General features: G+C 33.8%; 2 protein-coding genes across 5 annotated transcripts in view; one reads left to right on the plus strand and one right to left on the minus strand.

The window, feature by feature from the left end:
• Window positions 1-1,795, minus strand: part of KLRF2 (killer cell lectin like receptor F2) — a 26,653-nt gene extending 24,858 nt beyond the window's left edge. For 2 of the 3 annotated variants that reach the window (XM_077953569.1, XM_077953575.1), the window contains exons 1-2: window positions 1,613-1,795; window positions 1,175-1,297 (exon numbers count right to left, since the gene is read on the minus strand). In XM_077953569.1, coding sequence (XP_077809695.1) covers window positions 1,175-1,274 — 100 coding nt within the window. In that variant the 5' untranslated portion in view covers window positions 1,275-1,297; window positions 1,613-1,795. The remainder of the gene's footprint in view (window positions 1-1,174; window positions 1,298-1,612) is intronic. The other variant, XM_077953574.1, reaches the window with a different exon arrangement.
• The window catches only part of CLEC2B (C-type lectin domain family 2 member B), a 15,678-nt gene extending 1,409 nt beyond the window's left edge, over window positions 1-14,269 (plus strand). The window contains exons 2-6 of one of the 2 annotated variants that reach the window (XM_015150998.2): window positions 4,598-4,683; window positions 4,887-4,967; window positions 9,812-9,975; window positions 12,987-13,090; window positions 14,068-14,269. In XM_015150998.2, the coding sequence (XP_015006484.1) occupies window positions 4,605-4,683; window positions 4,887-4,967; window positions 9,812-9,975; window positions 12,987-13,090; window positions 14,068-14,176 (537 nt within the window). In that variant the 5' untranslated portion in view covers window positions 4,598-4,604 and the 3' untranslated portion in view covers window positions 14,177-14,269. 2 annotated transcript variants of the gene reach the window in all.
• The last annotated feature ends 5,604 nt before the right edge of the window (window positions 14,270-19,873 follow it).

Here is a 19,873-nt window from a genome sequence, read left to right on the forward strand (position 1 = left end):
AAAAAAATTATTGCTGTGGTACAATAGAATGCATACTTTATCCTTCTTCCCTTATTTTAACCAGTTTTATAATTCTACCTAAAGTTAGATAAAAGAAGTTTAGGGGGAATTAGATCAATATTTGATGGTAGCATACAATATCATCTTAATCAAAAGTTTTAAGAATGCCTTCCAGCCACTAGTAAAACCAGTGTTATTTTCGGTTGTATAGATTTATACATTTGTATATAAATACATTATATAATACAATAATATATATCATATTACATATGAATATATTTTAAAAGTTACTGAATAATATATTCAGTATAAGATTATATATATTATATATACATATATATCTGAAATTATGAACATCGTTTTAATAGCAGTAATTTAGGGCAGTGTGATATAATTCAGTTAGTTTTTATATACATTTTAATAAATATTTTATTTGCTCCGCTTATCAATATTTTTTGTTTTTTTTCTATAGCTATCAGCTAAGAAAAATAATATTCTGTTTGATTTTAAATGCACTGGTCACTCTGCATCTTTCTTATCTTTCCTTAGAGAGCAGAATCAAACACAAAATGGTTGAGTCAGTGGAACTTTTCTATGGGGAAAACAATTGCAGTCCTTAGCTGTTTAGATTACAAATTTGAATAGATTATAAATTTAGATTATAAATTTGATTATAAATTTTAGTTACACTGTTAATTAAATCCATTGTTCTTGAATCGTCTGGGGAAGTGTTCTTTGATGCATAGCCTCATCAAACGTTAAGAAGGCTCAGCAACTTTGAAATTCAGTTTCAATATCAGCTTCATCGTGGGAGATCACAATTTTTTAATTTTTTGAAAGGCAGCTATGCTAACCACATTCTACCAATGCCACTATATTTTTTTTTTTTTGATAACTCTTGTAAATAATTACAGCCTCCTAAGTAAGTATTGAGAATTCAGTAACAATGAAAAGATTCTGGGAAATAAAAAGTGAAAACAACTTACAGTGAGTGTAAAAAGCTAGATTTCAGGGCTCAGGAAATAGATTAAGTAGAGAATGAACACATAGTAGATTTAAATTTGTACCTACATATTCAGAAGTGCAATAAATGTTGAATTCATTAGTTATTTAAATAAAATTAAATGTTACTTCAAGTCTCTATCCCACTGAATGGACAGGACGGGTTACTTACTTTCTGTCATTTGGTGGTATTGAGAGTGAGAGATTTCTTCCAAGGTTATATGAAGTTTCCCAGGTTTTATAAGACATCGAAGTGTTATAACGGTCTCCATTCATCAGTCTCCACTGATTACGTCTGAGAAGACCACGTTCCAATATAAATTATCTCTTCGTGCCTAGTTCTACTATTTTGTGCTGCACTCATAACAAAAGCCACACTGGTTTGTTTTGTTTTGTTTTGTTTTGTTTTGTTTTTGCCACATTTAAAGTACAATCATCTTTTTTGAAGCTGGGGTCATCTGTACATAAGATCTACCATCTCTGTATACACCACCAAGTCCTTATACTCTAATACCTTGCCAACTTTGCAATTGAAAGGCCTCCTATTTTCCCCGCATCTGCAAATTGTCATTTCTCATATTGTCAGGATGTGCATTGCCCTTCTACTTACCTGTTAGCTCGGAGTTATTTCCTCTGTTTTAAATCCCTTCGCAATTCTCAGAAACATTACTTCAATAAGCTAGATTTTTTTAAATTGAAAAGGCCGTTGATTTAAGTAGCTTAGGGTTTTCTTTTCAATAGTCATTATGAAAGAAAGAATATCAAAATGGTCTGACTACCTCCTTCAAATAACGGATATGAAACTGACTCAAAAAATACTTCTACTTGCTGCAAATGTAAATAAACTTTACACTCTTAACACACACAAAATTATTAAAATATTTAAAAATAGTACAACTATAACACAAGAAAAAAAATAGCAAAAGTTACCTTTTATTTACTTCCTGTTGTAACTATATTTTCTAAAAACACAACACACATATGCTCTTTAATAAAAAAAAATAGAAGTGATACTAGTTAATGGATGAAGAGATATAGGATCAAATGGGGTAAGAAAATACAATTACATGGCACAAAGGTTTGATCAAGATTTTGAAATCATGATATCTCTAACTCTATCTTTTTACATTATGCCAATTCACGGGGAGAAAAACGGAATGACATACTGACATATTTACTTGATTCATGGCATGGAAAAGGGAGAAAGAACTTCCTGTCTTTTTGATACCTGAGGTTTAAAGAAAATTAATAAATAATTTCCGATATTAATAAGGTTATATATGAAAGATAAGAAACCTCATCAGAAAGAGCTTGGACTGACGTTCTGAACTGAGGTATGTACAATCCCAAAAAGGATGACCATCAGCCTGACATGACTATACAGTCATATATATACACACACACACATATATATACACATATAAATTATATAAATTTATATGTATATATAATATATACGATCTTATATATATAAATCATATATATACATATATATACACACATCTAAATTACTGCTATTAAAATGATGTTCATAAATTCAGATATATATGTATGTATAATATACATATGCTGTAATCTCAGCACTTTGGGAGGCTGAGGCAGGCGGATCACGAGGGCAGGAGATCGAGACCATCCTGGCTAACACAGTGAAACCCCGTCTCTACCAAAAATATAAAAAATTTGGTGGGCGTCTGTAATCCCAGCTACTCGGGAGGCTGAGGCAGGAGAATGACGTGAACCCGCGGGGCGGAGCTTGCAGTGAGCCGAGATCGCGCCCCTGCACTCCAGCCTGGGCGACAGAGCGAGACTCCGTCTCAAGAAAAAAAAAAAGAGATAACAACTTACATTACAAAGAAAAGAACAGCAACAAAGGACAAAAACACTTTTACTCCACCCTCACACATTTTTAATTTAGTTGTCCCAATTTACATATTTTTTTGCCTACCTCTTAACTGGTTTCTGTAGCTGTCATTGTTTTTGATAGATTTGTCTTCTGGTCTTCATACTAGAGATGTGAGAAGATTGTGTACCACAATTACAGTATTAGAGTATTCTGGGTTTGTCCATACATTTAATTTTATCAACTGTTTTCTATTCATGTGTTTTTTTACCTTTAGGCTGAAGAACTCCCTTTAACATTTCTTAATAGACATGTCTTGTGGTGGTGAATTGTCTCAGTATTTTGTTTGTCTGGGAAACACTGTCTCTTCTTCATATTTGAAGGTTAGCTTTGCAGGATACAGCATTCTTAGATGGCAGAGGTTTTTGTTTTGTTTTGTTTTCTGTTTGTTTGTTTTTTAGCACTTAAAAAATGTCATCTCTGTTCCTCCTGGCCTGTGTGGTTTCCACTGGGACGTCTATTGTCAGATAAATTGGAGCTCCTTTAAATGTTATTTGCTTGTCTTCTGTTGCTGATTTTAGGATCCTCTCTTTTTCCTTGACCTTTGAGAGTTTGATTATTCTATGCCTAGAGATAGTCTTGTTAGAGTCGGAATCTGTTTAGTGTTCTCTGACCTTTATCTACCTGAATCTTTATCTCTTTCTCAAGCTTTGTAATGCTTTCTGCTATTATTTCTTTGAATAGGCTTTATACCCTTTGCTCTAGCTTAACTCTCTCTTGAACACCAACAATTCTTAGATGTGGTCTTTTGCATAATTTTCTATAACATGTAGGCATTCTTCATTCAGTTTTAATCATTTTTATTCTTTTTTTCTCCTTTCCTTTTGTATTTTCGAAAGCCCATCTTCATGCTCACTGATCATTTCTTCTTCTTGATCCATTCTCTTTTGAGAGCCTCTAGTAAAATTTTCAGTTCAGCAAATGTATGTTTCAGTTTCAATATCACTTTTTGATCTTCAAAAATTATTTCAATCCCTTTGTTAAATTTCTCTGATAAATCTGTGAATTGTTTTTTGTGTTATTTTAGAGACCAGTGAGTTTTCTTAAAATTACTATTTTCAATGCTTGGTACAAGTGCTCTCATATTGCCATTTCATTAAGGTCTGTCTCTGGTTCCAACTTTGTCCATTTGGGGATATCACAGTTCCCTGTTTGCTCTTGCTTCTTATGGATATTCATCTATGTCTTTGTGTTGAATGATTCCATATGGCTTGTTGTGGTTTATATTGAGCATGTTTGCTTAAATATTCTTTGTAATTTGCCTGTTGATTTTTTTGGAGAGGGGCTAGGTTTCTGCCTCCTTGTTAAGACTACATGGTGCCTTAACCCAGGTTTGCCTTGGTTCTAGTAAACAATTATAGTGCCACCCATACCAAATGGGGGAGCTTCCAAAGGGGATATCCCAGTAGTGTGGGAAAACTGACTAGGAGTTCCAGCCCAAGGGACCTATGCAACGAATCTCCTATAGCATGATGCTGCTTGACGACCACTCTAAGTTGGCATCTCCTTTGGTCAAGTAACAGAGCAGAGTTTCTGGTACTGGGGATGGTAGTCCTGCCTCCCCACTTTGTCTCTGCCTGTCCTCGTTCAGGCAGCCCTGATGCTTCCCAAATGTTAAGGCAGGGGCAAGTTTCCTGCCAGGGAATTCAAGCTGATGGGGAAGCTGGTTATCCATCTTGATCTCACTCTTTCCAGTATAGAAATGATGTTTCCATGCCCTTGGGTACCAGGAAGATTGCCGGGAGAGGCCTCATGGATGTGGAACTCTAATTCTATTATTGGTATGGAGTTTTTTGTTGATTTTTCACTTTTCTGTGGCTGCAGGAATTGTCTCCTCACATTTGAGTTCTGGGGCATTGCTGGTGATAATCACAGCACTAATGTTTTGTTGTTGTTTTCTGTGGGGGACATTAAAGCCAACTTACTTTTATGCCATCATTTTGGAGCCAGAAGTCTCTTAAATGTCTTTATTTTTATTTTTCAGGTATGATGACCAAACATAAAAAGTGTTTTATAGTTGGTGCTGCTTTAATAATAATAACTAATATTATTGCTGTATATGTAGGTAAGTTACATCCTTTATTTTATTTTTCATGACTTTCTATGTATGATCCTATTCTTTTCTGTCTCAGTCATGATCTTTTCTCAGTATCTCATTATCTTCCCATTATACATGATAACATTTATTTGGTACAAATGAATAAATTTTATTAATTACATGACCTATGTAAGGCATCAGAGATACCAAAATTATTGTAGTAAAATTATTCACCCTGATAATCTCACTTCTATTCAACACTTTCTTGCCTATGTTAATCACTATGTTGACTTCTATTGTTATAGGTTAGTTTCGTCTATTAAAAAATTTTATACAAATACAATCAAATGTAAATACATATAAAATACAATATGCAATTTGCATGTATCATAAATACAATCATGCAATTTGTATGTATCTTTGTATCTTTTTCCTTTTATTCAACATTATGCTTGTGTGATTTTTCAATGTCATAATAGGTAGCAGAAGTTCATTAACTCACTATTATAGAAAAAAGTTGAATTTTTTTTATGAAAAGACCCAGATAGTAAATATTTTATGCTTTTTTGGCCATACGGTCTCTGCTGCTGCTACTTAATTCTTCATAGAAACACAACCATAGAAAACGCATAGACATTGACCATGACTGTGTGTCAATAAAATTGAACATGGAAATGTAAATATTATAAAATTTTATATGTCACAAAATAGTGTTCCTTTTTAATTATTTTGATTACTTTCTTTCTTTTTAAAATGTAAAAGTTATTTCTACCTGGTGGTTGTACAAAAACAGAAGGCATGCTGAGTTGGTCTCAGGCTGTATTAGCAGATGTTTAGTGTAGTGCATTCACTGCTATGTATCACTTTTGATGAACATTTGGATTGTGTTACATTTTGACTATTGCAAACTGGGTGGTTTTGAACAACTGTATAATTTTATATTTTTTGTCTTTTAATGAATACTGGAAATAACTTGAGATATACTTATAAGAATTATTAAGCACAGAATATGCATAGATTAACTTAAGTATATTTTACCAAAAATAGTAGATAATCTCAGCAGAAGTTGCCAATTGCTCCATGCCATGTCAATGCTTTATTGTTGGTTTTATCAATTTTTGCCATTCCAATGAGTGCATGTTGTTACTCAATTTTGGCTTTGACGTCTTTCTGATGATCAATACTGTTCAGTACCTTCATAACTGCTGTTTATTTAGGTGTAATATTTTGTGACTGGAATGTTTCAATACTTTCCCTATATTGTAGTGAGTTAGCTGTCTTTTTCTTCTTGGTTCATAAGAGTTGTTCAATATTCTAGATGAGACTCTATAGGTATTGCAAATATCTTCTTTAACTATGAAGCTGAAGTTTACCCGCTGTATCATGTCTTTCAATCAACAGAGCTTCTGAATTTTAAAGTAGTGTAATTATGTTTTTCCCTATTGTCACTACATTTTTCATCCTATGAAATTCACTTTACTTCAAAGACATAAAAATATTTTTGTAGGGTTTCTATTTTCCTTTCACTTTCCAAAACATAATCCTCTTGAAATTTATTTTTATAAATATTAGAAGATAGATATTAGGATGCATTATTTCCCATTTAGTTAAACTTTCAACCTGAAACAGCTTATTAAAAAGACTATACTTTCCCTATTTAACGGCAATTGGTCTTTGTCATCAATCAGCTGTGTAGGTGAAGGTCATTTTTGCTAAAATTTTATTATATTAACTTACTCTATTTTATCTATCTTTGTGTCTGTATCATTCTGTCTTAACACTGTCAGTTTATAATAACTCTTGATGTTTGGTTGTTTAAATGTTTGAAAGTTTTATTTTTATTCTTCAAGTTTACCTGGAGCATTTTAGATCCTTTAAGCTGCCATATAAATTATCTATAATTTTGATTGAGATTGCATTAAACCATAGTCAGTTTTCATGGAGCCATTATCTTAATATTGAGCCATACATTTAAAATATTAATTTGGTGTTCCATAATTTCTGCCAGCAATTTTTATAGCTTTCATAATAGATTTCACACACATCCTTTTAATTTATTTTTTAAAGACTCGATGCTCTATAATGCAATTGTAAGTAACATAGAAGTATTTTCATTAACCTTATTTTCCTATTTAGTCTGTTGCTGGCCTATAAAAATTATTGCTATATATTTAATATATACCTATATAAGCCTCACATAGCAAATTTGCTATAGTTAACTATTCATTTTTATAAATTGTCTTCAGTTTCTTTTGTGGGTTCTATGTAAAAATTTACATTATCTGAAAATAATAATTGTTTTACCTATTCTGTTGGAAACCTTATGCCTTTTTTATTCATTGTATTCTCTTATTTTACTGGTTATAACTTCAAGTACAAGGTTGAGTGTAAGTAGTGACAGCTTACATGTTTGTCTCATTCTTAAATCAATAAAGAGGTTTTTAATATTTCCCAATTAAGTAGTAGCATTTGCAGATATTCTTAATTAGATTAAAGGTGTTGTATTTACTTCCCTTTAATTTAATTTAAAATGTCAAATGCTTTATCTTGATCTATTGAGATACTTTCTTTTCTCTGCTAATATGTAGAACTATACAGGTTTTGTAATATTAAGATAATCTTCAATTTCTGTGATAGATTCAACTTGATCATAACCTATTAACCTTTTAACAGTCTTCAATTAAACTGAATAGTATTTTGTTTAAGATGTATGCACATACATCTTATGTCTTCATAAGAGATCGACCTATAATTTCTCTTTCTTTCAATACTATTGTCAGGTATTGATGTGATTGTGATGGCTTCTAAAATTTGATTGGAAAGTATTCCCTCCTATCCTATTTTCTGAAAGAGTGTGTATAACGTTGCTGTTATGCCTTTCCTAAATGATTAGAAGTATTTCTAACTGAAGCCATCTGGACAGGGAGATTTCTTTTTGTGCAATTTTTTAAAATTAAAGATGCAATTTTTAACTAGATATAGTATTATTTAGAAGTACTGCTTTTATCTTGTCAGTTGTGTTAAATTGTGTTCTTCTAGAAATTTCTCTACTTTTTCATTCTTTGTGTTGCTAATTTGTGTTTTTATCTCTCACTTTTACATTTTTTAAAATCAGTTTTCCTAGTGGTCAACCTTGTTTTAGAGTATTCAACAAAAGTCATCTTATGACTTTAAACTTTTCTTCTATTTGGCATTAATTTTTTATTCAATTGATTTCTGTTCTTTTTGTTTTTTAAATTGTGTCTTTCTACTTTGGTTTTAATTTATCAGTATTATTAACTTTGTAAGGTAAGATAATTACCTTTTCAAAAAGTCTTTCATCATTTCTAAAACATAATCTGAAGCCAATGAATTTTCCTGTAAGCTTTAAGGGAGTTGCTGTGTCCCACAAGTTTAGTTGAATCCCAGAAGTTTGGATGCTACTGTGTTTTGAGATCATTGAAGATACACAGGATTTTGATGTAGAAGATTATGGTCACAGCAAAATTTGTATATCTAACATATAACAGGTTGAAAAAATTTCATGTCTTGTCATGTTAGGTCAAATGACAGTAGTTTAGGATTTATTAGGACATTTATATTCCTTTCAACTTCAACTTCAGTGATATATCTTCCTGGAGGCACCAGAATTATTCTACATGTAAAGGTCATCCTTACCATTTCTGGGTAAATGAAATATAATGAAATCATAGCATGATCTAAGGGTAACGCAAACACTAATTTATATTAGTATATGAGAGGGATATATACACATATGTGTATATGTATATATATACCCTTATATGTACACATACCTATATACATATATATACACACGGTGTATGTATATAAAATTTTATCTTCTATAGACTCTTGGCACCAGATGACTATAGGTGATAATTTAATTATTTTGCCACTGTGCTCCACTGCCATCAGCATTCTATTTATAACTGGTAGTTGGATCGATGCCTTTAAAGTGAATTATGTTTAAAAAGTAACACCATATCTCATCCTCAAGGTTCTGTTTCCTTAGAATTATGTTTGGTACCAAAAACTGATTCAGTCTGGGTGTGTTCCAAAATACAAACACATATTATGAGAATAAGGCTTTACTATAGAAATTAGGGATAATGTGAATGTGGGAACATCTAGAAGTGATGCATGGCTGAAGGCTGGGGCTGTGCTACAAGCTGGATGAGAAATGGTCACTAAGAATATTGGCATAACACACTAACACATTTGGAGGAACGTCTAAGAAGCTAAGATATCTAGCTGCCAAGACTGCAACAGGGCAACACATGGAAAGACCTGTGAAGTTCCTATGCTCATGGTCTCCAGGAATTATACCTTCTGCTTTACTTTCACCTTCCAAATCCCCTGTGAGTTCCATTCATTGGATAACCCAGAGCTATACAGTGATGGTGATTCTTAGCTGACAACGAGCGGTCCAACTTATTTTGTATTTTGCTTTATTATTTTTGTTGCTTCTTTGTAGATTAAATCATGTATTTAGATTCATTGGTGACTAATACAAATTATTACTTGGATTACTCTTAGTTAATGCTTGGACTTCCTTTTATTTCATTTACCCAGAAATGGTGAGGGTAAGTTACACAAGTAGAATAATTCTGGTGGCTCCTGGAAGACCTGTATATCACTGAAGTTGAAGTTGAAAGAAATATAAATGCCCTGATAAATCTTAAACTACTGTCATTTGACCTGACATGACAAAGATATAAATTTTTTTCCAACCTATCATATAATAGATATACAAATTTCGTAGTGACCATAATCTTTTACATCAAAAACCTGTGTGCAGTGATCTCAAAACATATTTTCAGTAGCTTATTATTCTATATGGCCCGTAAGATATGTATTTGTCTCTTTTCCAGTTAAACTAACTCAAGATTCTCAGAGTTTTTGCCCATATGGTTGGATTGGTTTCCAAAACAAATGCTATTATTTTTCTAAAGAAGAAGGAGACTGGAATTCAAGTAAATACAACTGTTCCACTCAACATGCTGACCTAACTATAATTGACAACACAGAAGAAATGGTAAGTAATTTAATATACATTCTTTGTGAATTTTCTTGAGTCAGAACATTAGAAATATTCAAATACCATCATAGTCTTGAAGTCTTTTCACTCATGCCTATCTATGCAGAATATTGAAGGTGTTCAGAATATGCCATGTGACACAAAGGTGAAATACCTAGTGATGCTTTGTTTGAAGAATGTAAGACTAACATCAAGTAGTAGACTTAATATCTATCTTTATATTTTAAAGAGTGTACACAGAAGAGCTTGATAATGTTTGAAAACGTTTTAAGAGCCAGTACTCTCCCAAGAAAGGAGAATTGTCAGAGAAAGGAGGGGATTCTCCATTCTACCTCCTGAGAGAAACTTTCCTCTGACTTCTCCATTTTGTTTTGCTGTCTGTCTCTGAGGTCCCATGGCAGCTCCCATTAGAACACTCTCTACCAGTAATGCAATAGAGAGGAAAATCAAAATTTCTGCCTAGACCAGAGTATAAGTTTTCAGTGAGCAGATACCATGTCTTCTCTGAAATTTTATCCTTAGCATTATTGTGCAAAGCAGGTACAAATGAAAAGTCTAACGGATCTTTGTTGAATAAATTTTGATTTACATGACAAAATCTCTATGAGTAAAGAGGCTCTCCAAGAACTTTAACAAGGGATTGAAAAACTGCACCTCTGCATTCGTGAAATTTGTTCTTTCCCCTAGTCATTTATATTGTAAACATACATGTTTACTTACCTTTGTTTGGTCTCTTTAAGAATGAAAAGAAAATATAAGAGGTAATATGACTTGATTAAAAATATTTTTTGCAAATAATATGCTATTGAGAAGTGTTTCAATGAAAAGCAGAATAGCGCAACAGTCGACATTGTTAAAAGACAATTGTGGTGAACCCTCTGTGGTGAAGAAAGTTTATTTATGCAATCTGCCTGAAGATTGGTTCAAATTTAAATGCATGTGAATCAGGCAGAGCCAATTTATAGGTCAGTGAAAGGAAACAAAACTATTTTGCAAGAAACAAAAGGTAATAAAATGTTGAAAGCTAGATGAATTAGGAGTAGATATTGCAAATCAAGAATTAAGGTGCAAGCTTAACATCATAGGAAGGGCTTCTGTAGTCAATAATGTCACTGCTGAATTTTGCAGGAGTATTGAGAAATACTCTGACTGTTCCTTACAGTTCCTCTTGGTGGAAAGAAAGCTAAACTAGCAGTGAGATGGAAAAATAATGAGTGTTAATAAAATGAAAGATGAAGAAATGTAAAGACAATCAATATTAAAGTAAATATATCCACGGTAGGAATATTGTCTGCAAAGATTGACTAAATAAATAGTGAGGATCATGGAATGTGAAGACAAGAAGTATATAAAAATAATTGGTTTTGAACTTAAGAGAAATCTTCAAATCTATCAAGGAAGAATGCTTGTACTGTCTGGATGAAGAAAAAACACTGATCATAACATATCCTGATATATTTTGAAGATCATGGATGACCATATGTACTACATACACTGGCAAAATTTAAGTGACAAACAGAATGAAGTAAAGCTGTCTGTGGAGTGGAGAAGAAATTTGCATAAGAATTTTAATAGATGATTTAAAATAGTTTAATTTAAATGTGAACTTTAATTACAAAATAATATGAGATAAAGTTTGTCTTACAAAATATTTTTATATCTATTTCCACCTATTTAGAATTATTGCACTTCTAACAAGGGGCTAAAACGGGGCAAGCTTTTATTGAGCAAATAAATGTTAACATTTTTCATAGAGCAGGACTAGGAAACACATCTCCCAGTTCTCTGTCACCAAGACCAGTCAAGCTCTCGCCTGAAGCCTTTCCTGAAGTTCTTTCCTGAAGTTCTTTCCTGAGTCTAGACTATGAATTACCCTCTTCTCCTTGGCCATCTGCATTTACACGTAATATTCTACTCTTGCCTTAGAGCACGTCCTGTGTCAAAGTTTCCCTTAAAAACTCATATGTTTTTTTCTGTAAGTTCCAATTCCACATTGTATTTATCACACTCATAGCTTCTCCGTATCTAGTAGAATATTTTCTAACATTATGTTTACGTTACTTTCCTGTAAATGAAGGCCTTTGAATGTAGGACGGCGTTTTTATTAATCTGTTTATTTGTAAAGCCAAAACTTAGCCCAACTAATTTTTTTTCTAGTTTACACAATGCTGTGAAGATAGTGTATTAAAATGTCAAAAGTTACAGGTGTAACTTTTGTAAAGTTGGGGTAGATAGGATTTGACCATAGCGTTGTGATCTGGCCTAACTCCTTTATATTTATCTTAAATTGAAAAGTAGAGTGATGCAGTGTGAAGCTTATAGTATCCAAGCTGTTTAGTAGCAGAGTAGCCTCCAGGACTTTAATATAACTCTATGATTAAAGAAAAAGGTCGAGGGTTAAGCAAGGGCGAGGTAAGTTAAACAATGCATCAGCAGGAGAAATGTCAGGAAAAAAGCATTGTATTTATTTCTGAATTACGTATTTGGAAATTTAAATGTTTAGCAGAAAAATAAAATTTGATAATTAGGTTCTAAAGAAACTGGATATATGAGGATGTGTATGTGTGTGTATTTACATGTGTAGTTTGGGGAGATAAACTGAAGTAAAACATAACACTAAAATGAAGCTACTACTATTTACTGGGAAGTGGACAAATAGTATAATAAATATCTGGTAATTGGAAATGCCGTGCAAGAGCTCAATTTCAAACTTGGCTTTCTAGGAGCTTACAGTTTGAAAACTGTGAAGGAATAGATTTTCAAATTGAACATTTATCAATTTGGAATCATATCTAAAGAAAATGTGTCTAACATACTTGTTTCACAAAGAAAACTGAAGGTCATAGGAAAAATAAAGTACTTTCTAAAAACTCCATGGCTATTTTCTAGTGAAGCCAGGAGTTGAATAATTGTTGCCTTGCACTTCACAACCTACAGAACAAGAGGTACACAGTAGGTCGTCGTAAAAATTGGCGTGTATGGTTTTGAAATTAACTTTGTCTCTAAAGAATTTTCTTAGGCGATACAAATGCAGTTCTGATCACTGGATTGGTCTGAAGATGGCAAAAAATCGAACAGGACAATGGGTAGATGGAGCTATATTTACCAAATCGTGAGTTTATTTTTTTCCGGGATCACTTAAATTTAGATAGTGCAGCCTTCTCTAGGACTTATGCTTTAGCTAAAATTCTCCAGAGCCCAAGATTTTTGCATATGTTAGAAAGATAGAGGGGAGATTGAATATATATTGAGATTCATTCAAGGAGGCAACCATGAAGGTTGGAAATTAAGATATAAGGGAACAGATCTCCTAGTTGGCTATTTTGGAAATAAAGACCTGAGATTGATACACAAAACTCCCCCCACCCCAATTGAAACTTTCATCTGATAATAAACTATCTTGTCCAATTATATGACTCTTCTTTAAACTTTTTGTTGCCTATTTTCTGATGTCTTTTACAGTTCAATTTCAATTTGATGTTCATTTTAATCTGATTTTATTTGCAATTTCGCTATTATGCAATTTGTCATGGGCTTCATATCTTTAGCATTATAATTTGGAAAATGTGTGTACACATCCCAAATGGTGACTCTAAGTCACTTAGCCACTTGGTTTATGTTAGAGTTTCTCAATAGAAACACTACTGATATTTTGTACTGAATACTTCTCTGTCGTGGAAAGGGGGCACTTTTCTTTGTGTGTTGTAGGGCATTGGCAGCATCCCTGGATATACTGTCCACTCTGCTTGACTTCTGCCTCTGCTTGTGACAATAAAAAACATCTCCAAATATTGTCAAGTGTCCCTTGGTTTGGAACCAAAATCACCCCTAATTGAAAACCATCGGTTTATGTGAACTGGTAGCTCCACTGATTACATGTAACCAACCTAATGCCAGTTCAACATGTACAAATTCTTGGAAAAGAAACTCTTTTGATCCAAATTAGTATAGGTATTTCAACACTAGCAAGAGAGAACTGTGTGACAGCATACCTTTCAGCACTTTAGATAAGTAGAATTTTTGTTTAAAGGTGTCGGTGGGCAAGGAAGAAATCACATGACTCCATAATGGTTAACCCCTTTGTTGCAGGTTTGGCATGAGAGGGAGTGAAGGATGTGCCTACCTCAGTGATGATGGTGCAGCAACAGCTAGATGTTACACAGAAAGGAAATGGATTTGCAGGAAAAAAATACACTAAGTTAATGTCTCTGATAATGTGAAGAACAGAAAATAACATTATTAAGTGTAAACCAAACAAAGCATTTTTTTAATTAAACAAAGGTGAAGTTTTGTACCTGTCTGGTTAATTCATGCTTATGCGTCATGCTACACATAAAAGCCACTCCAAAGATTGGCAAAAAATGGTTACAGGTATTCTGCTGACTTTCTTTCTTTCTTTCTTTCTTTCTTTCTTTCTTTCTTTCTTTCTTTCTTTCTTTCTTTCTTTCTTTCTTTCTTTCTTTCTCTTTCTTTCTTTCTTTCTTTTCTTTCCTTCCTTCCTTCCTTCTTTTCTTTCCTTCCTTCCTTTCTCTCTTTCTCTCTTTCTTTCTCTCTTTCTTTCTTTCTTTTTCTTTTTCTTTTTTTTTTTTTAACTGTAAACCAGAAAACAATTGTAGGGATCAAGGATAGACATGGCACTTAGATAGGACTTTCATGACCCAATTTGGAACAATTTGAGTACCAGAATAGGAGATTATAGCCTATTGAACAAAATGTGAAACTGGGAGTCCACAAAGATGTAAATGGAAAGATGAAGTACCTCCTGACAGAGCAAGAATGGCACTGAACAATGTTACATGGGTAATGGCTATTTTATTCAAGACTATTACAATATGGAAAAGAGACTAGGACTCAGTCTGAACTAAAATCTGTCAAAACAAAGCGGGTGGGGGCTTTAAGAGTGAAGGTGAGGAGGAGATCATACACCGTATGTGTTTGCTAATTGGCTTTACCCAAAAGAAAATTAAACTTTCTTTGATCTGTACAAGTTGATCAAACAAATGGGGTCATTCTTGTCATATGCAACTAAAACAGGGTAGACAATCCAGGGGAAAAAGGCACTCAGGGCACATAGCATTGCTTCAAAAATATAATTCTCTACAAACCTAGTTGCTAAAACTACCTGTTGTCACCTAAAACCAATTTTATCTAACAGCTATTAAAACAACCTACTGTGATTGCAAGACTGGTTTTACCCACCACTGTCACACACCAGTCAGAACGTGCCAGCTCCTCAAAACTTTACTAGAGCCAATAAACTTTCTTTCAAACCAATACGTAACTTTTTTTTTTTTTTTTAAATAACACCTCCAACCTTCGTTTTGTTCTTTAGAGAAACCAAACACTCCTGGTCCTCGCATTTAGGCCAAATCACAATTCTTACCTCTCTAATAAAATATTTTAAATGTAGAGATCTGTCCCTATATTTTATTTTGATTTTGACCCACTTAGTGTCAAGCTGGGTTCCAAAGCTGACTCAGCTTAGGGAGAAACACTGGCCCACAGGGCTAGGGCATGATGTACTCACACTGGGGCTTATTGACTCCTGTGACCCCACTATTGCTGCAGGTTGCCCCATTTCTCCCTGGTGAGTCTCTTGGACTGACCTCCCAATTTTAGTTTGCTTCTGTTTTATTTGGATTTTAGATGAGGAGGAGTCTTTCCTCTTCTTGTTTCAGAGACCTCTTTCTCCCTCTGGTTGGAAGGTCTTCTGTTAGGGAGGACTATTTTCCTCCTGGCAGACCTCAGCTGTGACATCTGGGTGACGGGATTTCCCTTTTCAGGCTGAAGCCTCGCCAAAAGCATTTTTATTTTTTCCTTCAGTTGATGGCAGCTGATCTTCCTTCTTGGGTTTATTTGGCCTTTTCATAATCAGTGCTTGCATTTAACTGGCTTTTGTGTATTTTGCATTAAACAAAATCACCTAGATAAATTTAGTTACAAACGGATTCTCAAAGTTTAAAGGCATGCCAAGGTATTTTTTGTGACTCTAGCTGGTAACATGTTCAAATATTACAGAGATCATTCAACACTCTGTTCTTAAATCTAAACTAAAAGACCACGGCTATAAAATTATGCACTCCAAATAAGCCTCATATCGCAATTGATTGTGTCACTACAAAATACTATCTCAAGGCTAGCTGAGACTCTTTCCTCTCCAGATCTTTCCTCTTCTCTTATAATTTTTCCTCTTCATCTTTCTCTAAGCTAAACTCTTTCCAAACTCCTCAAATATTCTGGCATACTGATTTTTTAAGTGAAAACACTTGAAAGTCAGAAAATATAAAAGAAAATCATTTTTACTTTTATGCTGTTTCTTAAAAGCAAAAGGTGAAATTCCCATGTAAAAGACACTTTTTCCATACTAAAAGGAATGGCAATATTATTATGACCAAAGACAAGCAATTGAGACCAAGAAAACACTGTATGAACCTTGTTAAAATCTTCTGGGGGCCTCCTCACTTAATTGAGTCACATTCTCAAAGTTAACTATTCCTTGTCCGATCCAGTATGTTGGTAACTGACTCAACCGTCTTTCCCCAAAAGTTAGTTCATGGCCTTTGTAAAATTGTTTATTGACAAAGTCAAAGTAAAAGAAAACAAAACTTAAGGTTTAGCCTTATCCCATTTTGTCAAAAAAAGAAAAAAAGATTGAGATACGATTGTTTTTAATCAACTGATGAGTTAATATGCTTTACTATTTTATGACTAAATTCGAAAATCTAAGCTATAAGGTCTCTAGACATATATATATATGTTTAGAAGTGTTTCTACAAACGTACATATGTTACATTATATATTAAGTCTAAATGATAAAATATGCTGTTGCTGGACAGAAATTTCTTTAAAATTTTTATTTAGATAAATGGGCACTCATATAAAATGTATTTTAATTATGCAAATGTTTTCTTTAGTTTACATAAACTTAATCTCAAAGTTTGAGATTGATTTAAATCTCAAATAAATAGATTGTTTTTAGTTTGTTAATAAAATAGCATTAGAAATGGTTTCAAAATTGCCAGCATACATTTTTGCCTGAGTTAACTGGTCAGTTTTATATTTGCCCCTACTAGATATTTTAAAGTCATAAACCTATAAACCCAACTTAAAACAAAATAATATTTGATATATTATTTTTATAAATAATTTTTAATGCATAAGATTAATTTTTAAATCTATATTAAATTAATAATTTAATCAATAAATTATTAATAATTTATCAGATTATTAATTTATATTATTTAAATTAAATTATTAAATAATGGTTTGATTTCCATTATTAAATTAATAATATATTTAATTAAAAGTTAATTATGATTTAATACATATATATCTTCTGGGTTAACGATGAGATGTACATGCATTTAACTTCAAGCTTCTTAGATTAACATCTGATATTAACCAGCTACAAATTGGTCAATAAAAAAAACTTTAAATGAGTAGCTCTAATATCTGAATTTTCATAAGTAATTCAGATATAATTGTTAATAAATAAATTAGATAATTATTGATAAAATAAATGTTTATAAATGAAGTTTTCATATAACTTAAAATTTTAAAGTTACCTTACATTAAGTTAAATATTAGGTACTCATTAAATGTCTGGTTAATACTCAAGTTAAAAAATTAAAACAAATTGTTAAATAAGTTCCTTCTAGCATCTTAAATCTTATAAAAAGACTAATAATATATAGGTTTTCAATCAAAATATAAATTTTAAAGGGTAATTGTGTGTGAAAAAAAATCTTACATAATAATTTTCTTTCCTAAGATAAAATGGTTGGTTTTCCCAAAAGAAAAAATAAAACCAAAAATTATAAGACTAAGACTGGAGGTTTTAAAAAAATTATAGAAGGTCTAAGCAAGTTAAAGAAGAGTTACAAAAAATGGGTCTTGGCCGGGCGCAGTGGCTCACGCCTATGATCCTAGCACTTTGGGAGGCCGAGGCGGACAGATCACAAGGTCAGGAGTTCGAGACCAGCCTGGCCAATATGGTGAAACCCCATCTCTACTAAAAATACAAAAATTAGCTGGGGGTGGTGGCGGATGCCTGTAGTCCCAGCTACTCAGGAGGCTGAGGCAGGAGAATTGCTTGAACCTGGGAGGCGGAGGTTGTAGTGAGCCGAGATCAGGCCACTTCACTCCAGCCTGGGAGACAGAGCAAGACTCTGTCTCAAAAAAAAAAAAAAAAAAAAGATGGGTCTTATAAAAGAGGTTTTATGTGGTGAGATTGAGAAAAATATACTTATGTGTTTTTCTAAAAAGTAAATATTGGTATCAAGGGTGCATTGATACTTGACCAAAATCTGATCCTCAATATTTGAAACTACAAGGTTTTCTTAAAACATGTATATGCTGTTCATAAAATTGCAAGAGGTTTGATTTATAATCACAAAATCTGTGTCTTTACCAGCCTTATTCTAAACCACAGTGTCTGTTTCAGCCATTTTTTTCCTGGAGGTCTATTTAATTTCCCTAGTTACAGGCTAAACATGCTCTCCTATTCATTTACATAATAATTTCACTTCTTGAAACAAAATTTTCATTTCCAAATTTCTCAGATTCATATCTCAGTGGTTCAAGTTTTGCTGTATCTCACTGCACGTGATTTGCAGGCATACATCACTACCTTGGGTTTTAATACCATCGAGAACCTTGAGAAGGCCTTTTTGTTTTGTTGTCCACTCCAGTAACTCTTTTCCTCTGGTTCTAACTCTGCTGTTATGTCCTGACAGTAAAATACTTACCATGAAGGCCTAGAAAAGCAGTGTTTTCCTTCAATATAATTTGATTTTGTACTCTTTGCTTTTCTTGATATATCTAATTGTTGCACTTATAATGTTAGACACATTGTTCCTGTGTCTGATTAAATTCAAGTGTCCTTTTCATCAGGTTCAACTTCCAAATTATCTAAATGAACATTCTATAAGGAGAAACAATTACACTGTAAGCAGCATCTAAAGTATCTGTGGTTTCCACATTGACTTAGGGTGTGATTGTTAGTGGAGGCTGTGGTGAGGTTTTTTGGGGACAAGGATGCCAAGTGGGCCAGTCCTCAGACCCCAGTGGTGGCAGCAGTGGGCCAATCATGCCTGTCTTTGGGTCCCAGGTCAGCATCTGGTGTTAACCAGATGAATTAGGCCAATTTTTGGTCCTCCAGCTGGTTTTGTTGAATTCCTGAAGTGGCAGCTGTGGGCCAGGTAGGGGGGCAAGTCTTTGATCCTTAGGCAGTGTGCATGGCATGGGCAATTATGAGATCATTCCAGCAGTGTGGAATAATCCTCTGGCCTCCAAGCGGCCTTTGTTGGGTTATAAATGGCTGCAAAAGGCCGGGCGCAGTGGCTTACGCCTGTAATCCCCGCACTTTGGGAGTTTGAGGCAGACAGATCACCTGAGATCGGGCATTTGAGACCAGCCTGACCAACACGGAGAAACCCCGTCTCTACTACAAATACACAATTAGCCAGGCTTGGTGGCACATGCCTGTAATCCCAGCTACTCAGGAAGCTGAGGCAGGAGAACTGCCTGAACCCAGGAGGCAGAGGTTGCAGTGACCCGAGATCAAATCATTGCACTCCAGCCTGGGCAACAAGTGCCAAACTCTGTCTCAAAAAAATAATAATAATTAAAAAAAATAAATGGTTGCAATAAGCTGGTGGGCCATTCCCCAGGACCCCAAGAAGTACATGTGAGTGGGTGCCAGCTATGGTGGTAGTGGAAGGCTGGGCAGTTCCATCCTCAGGCTGCCAGGGGAGTGTACAGGAACCAAGAATGATGACCAGGTTGTAATGATTCATAGGCCCCTGAATGGCATGCTCAGGCACTGAGCAGAGCAATGCCAGGCCAGGCAGCCCGTTCCTCAGACCTCCTGTTGCTGTGCCTGGGTACAGGCTAT

The sequence above is a fragment of the Macaca mulatta genome, chromosome 11 (assembly GCF_049350105.2).
Source record: "Macaca mulatta isolate MMU2019108-1 chromosome 11, T2T-MMU8v2.0, whole genome shotgun sequence".
NCBI lineage: Eukaryota > Metazoa > Chordata > Mammalia > Primates > Cercopithecidae > Macaca > Macaca mulatta.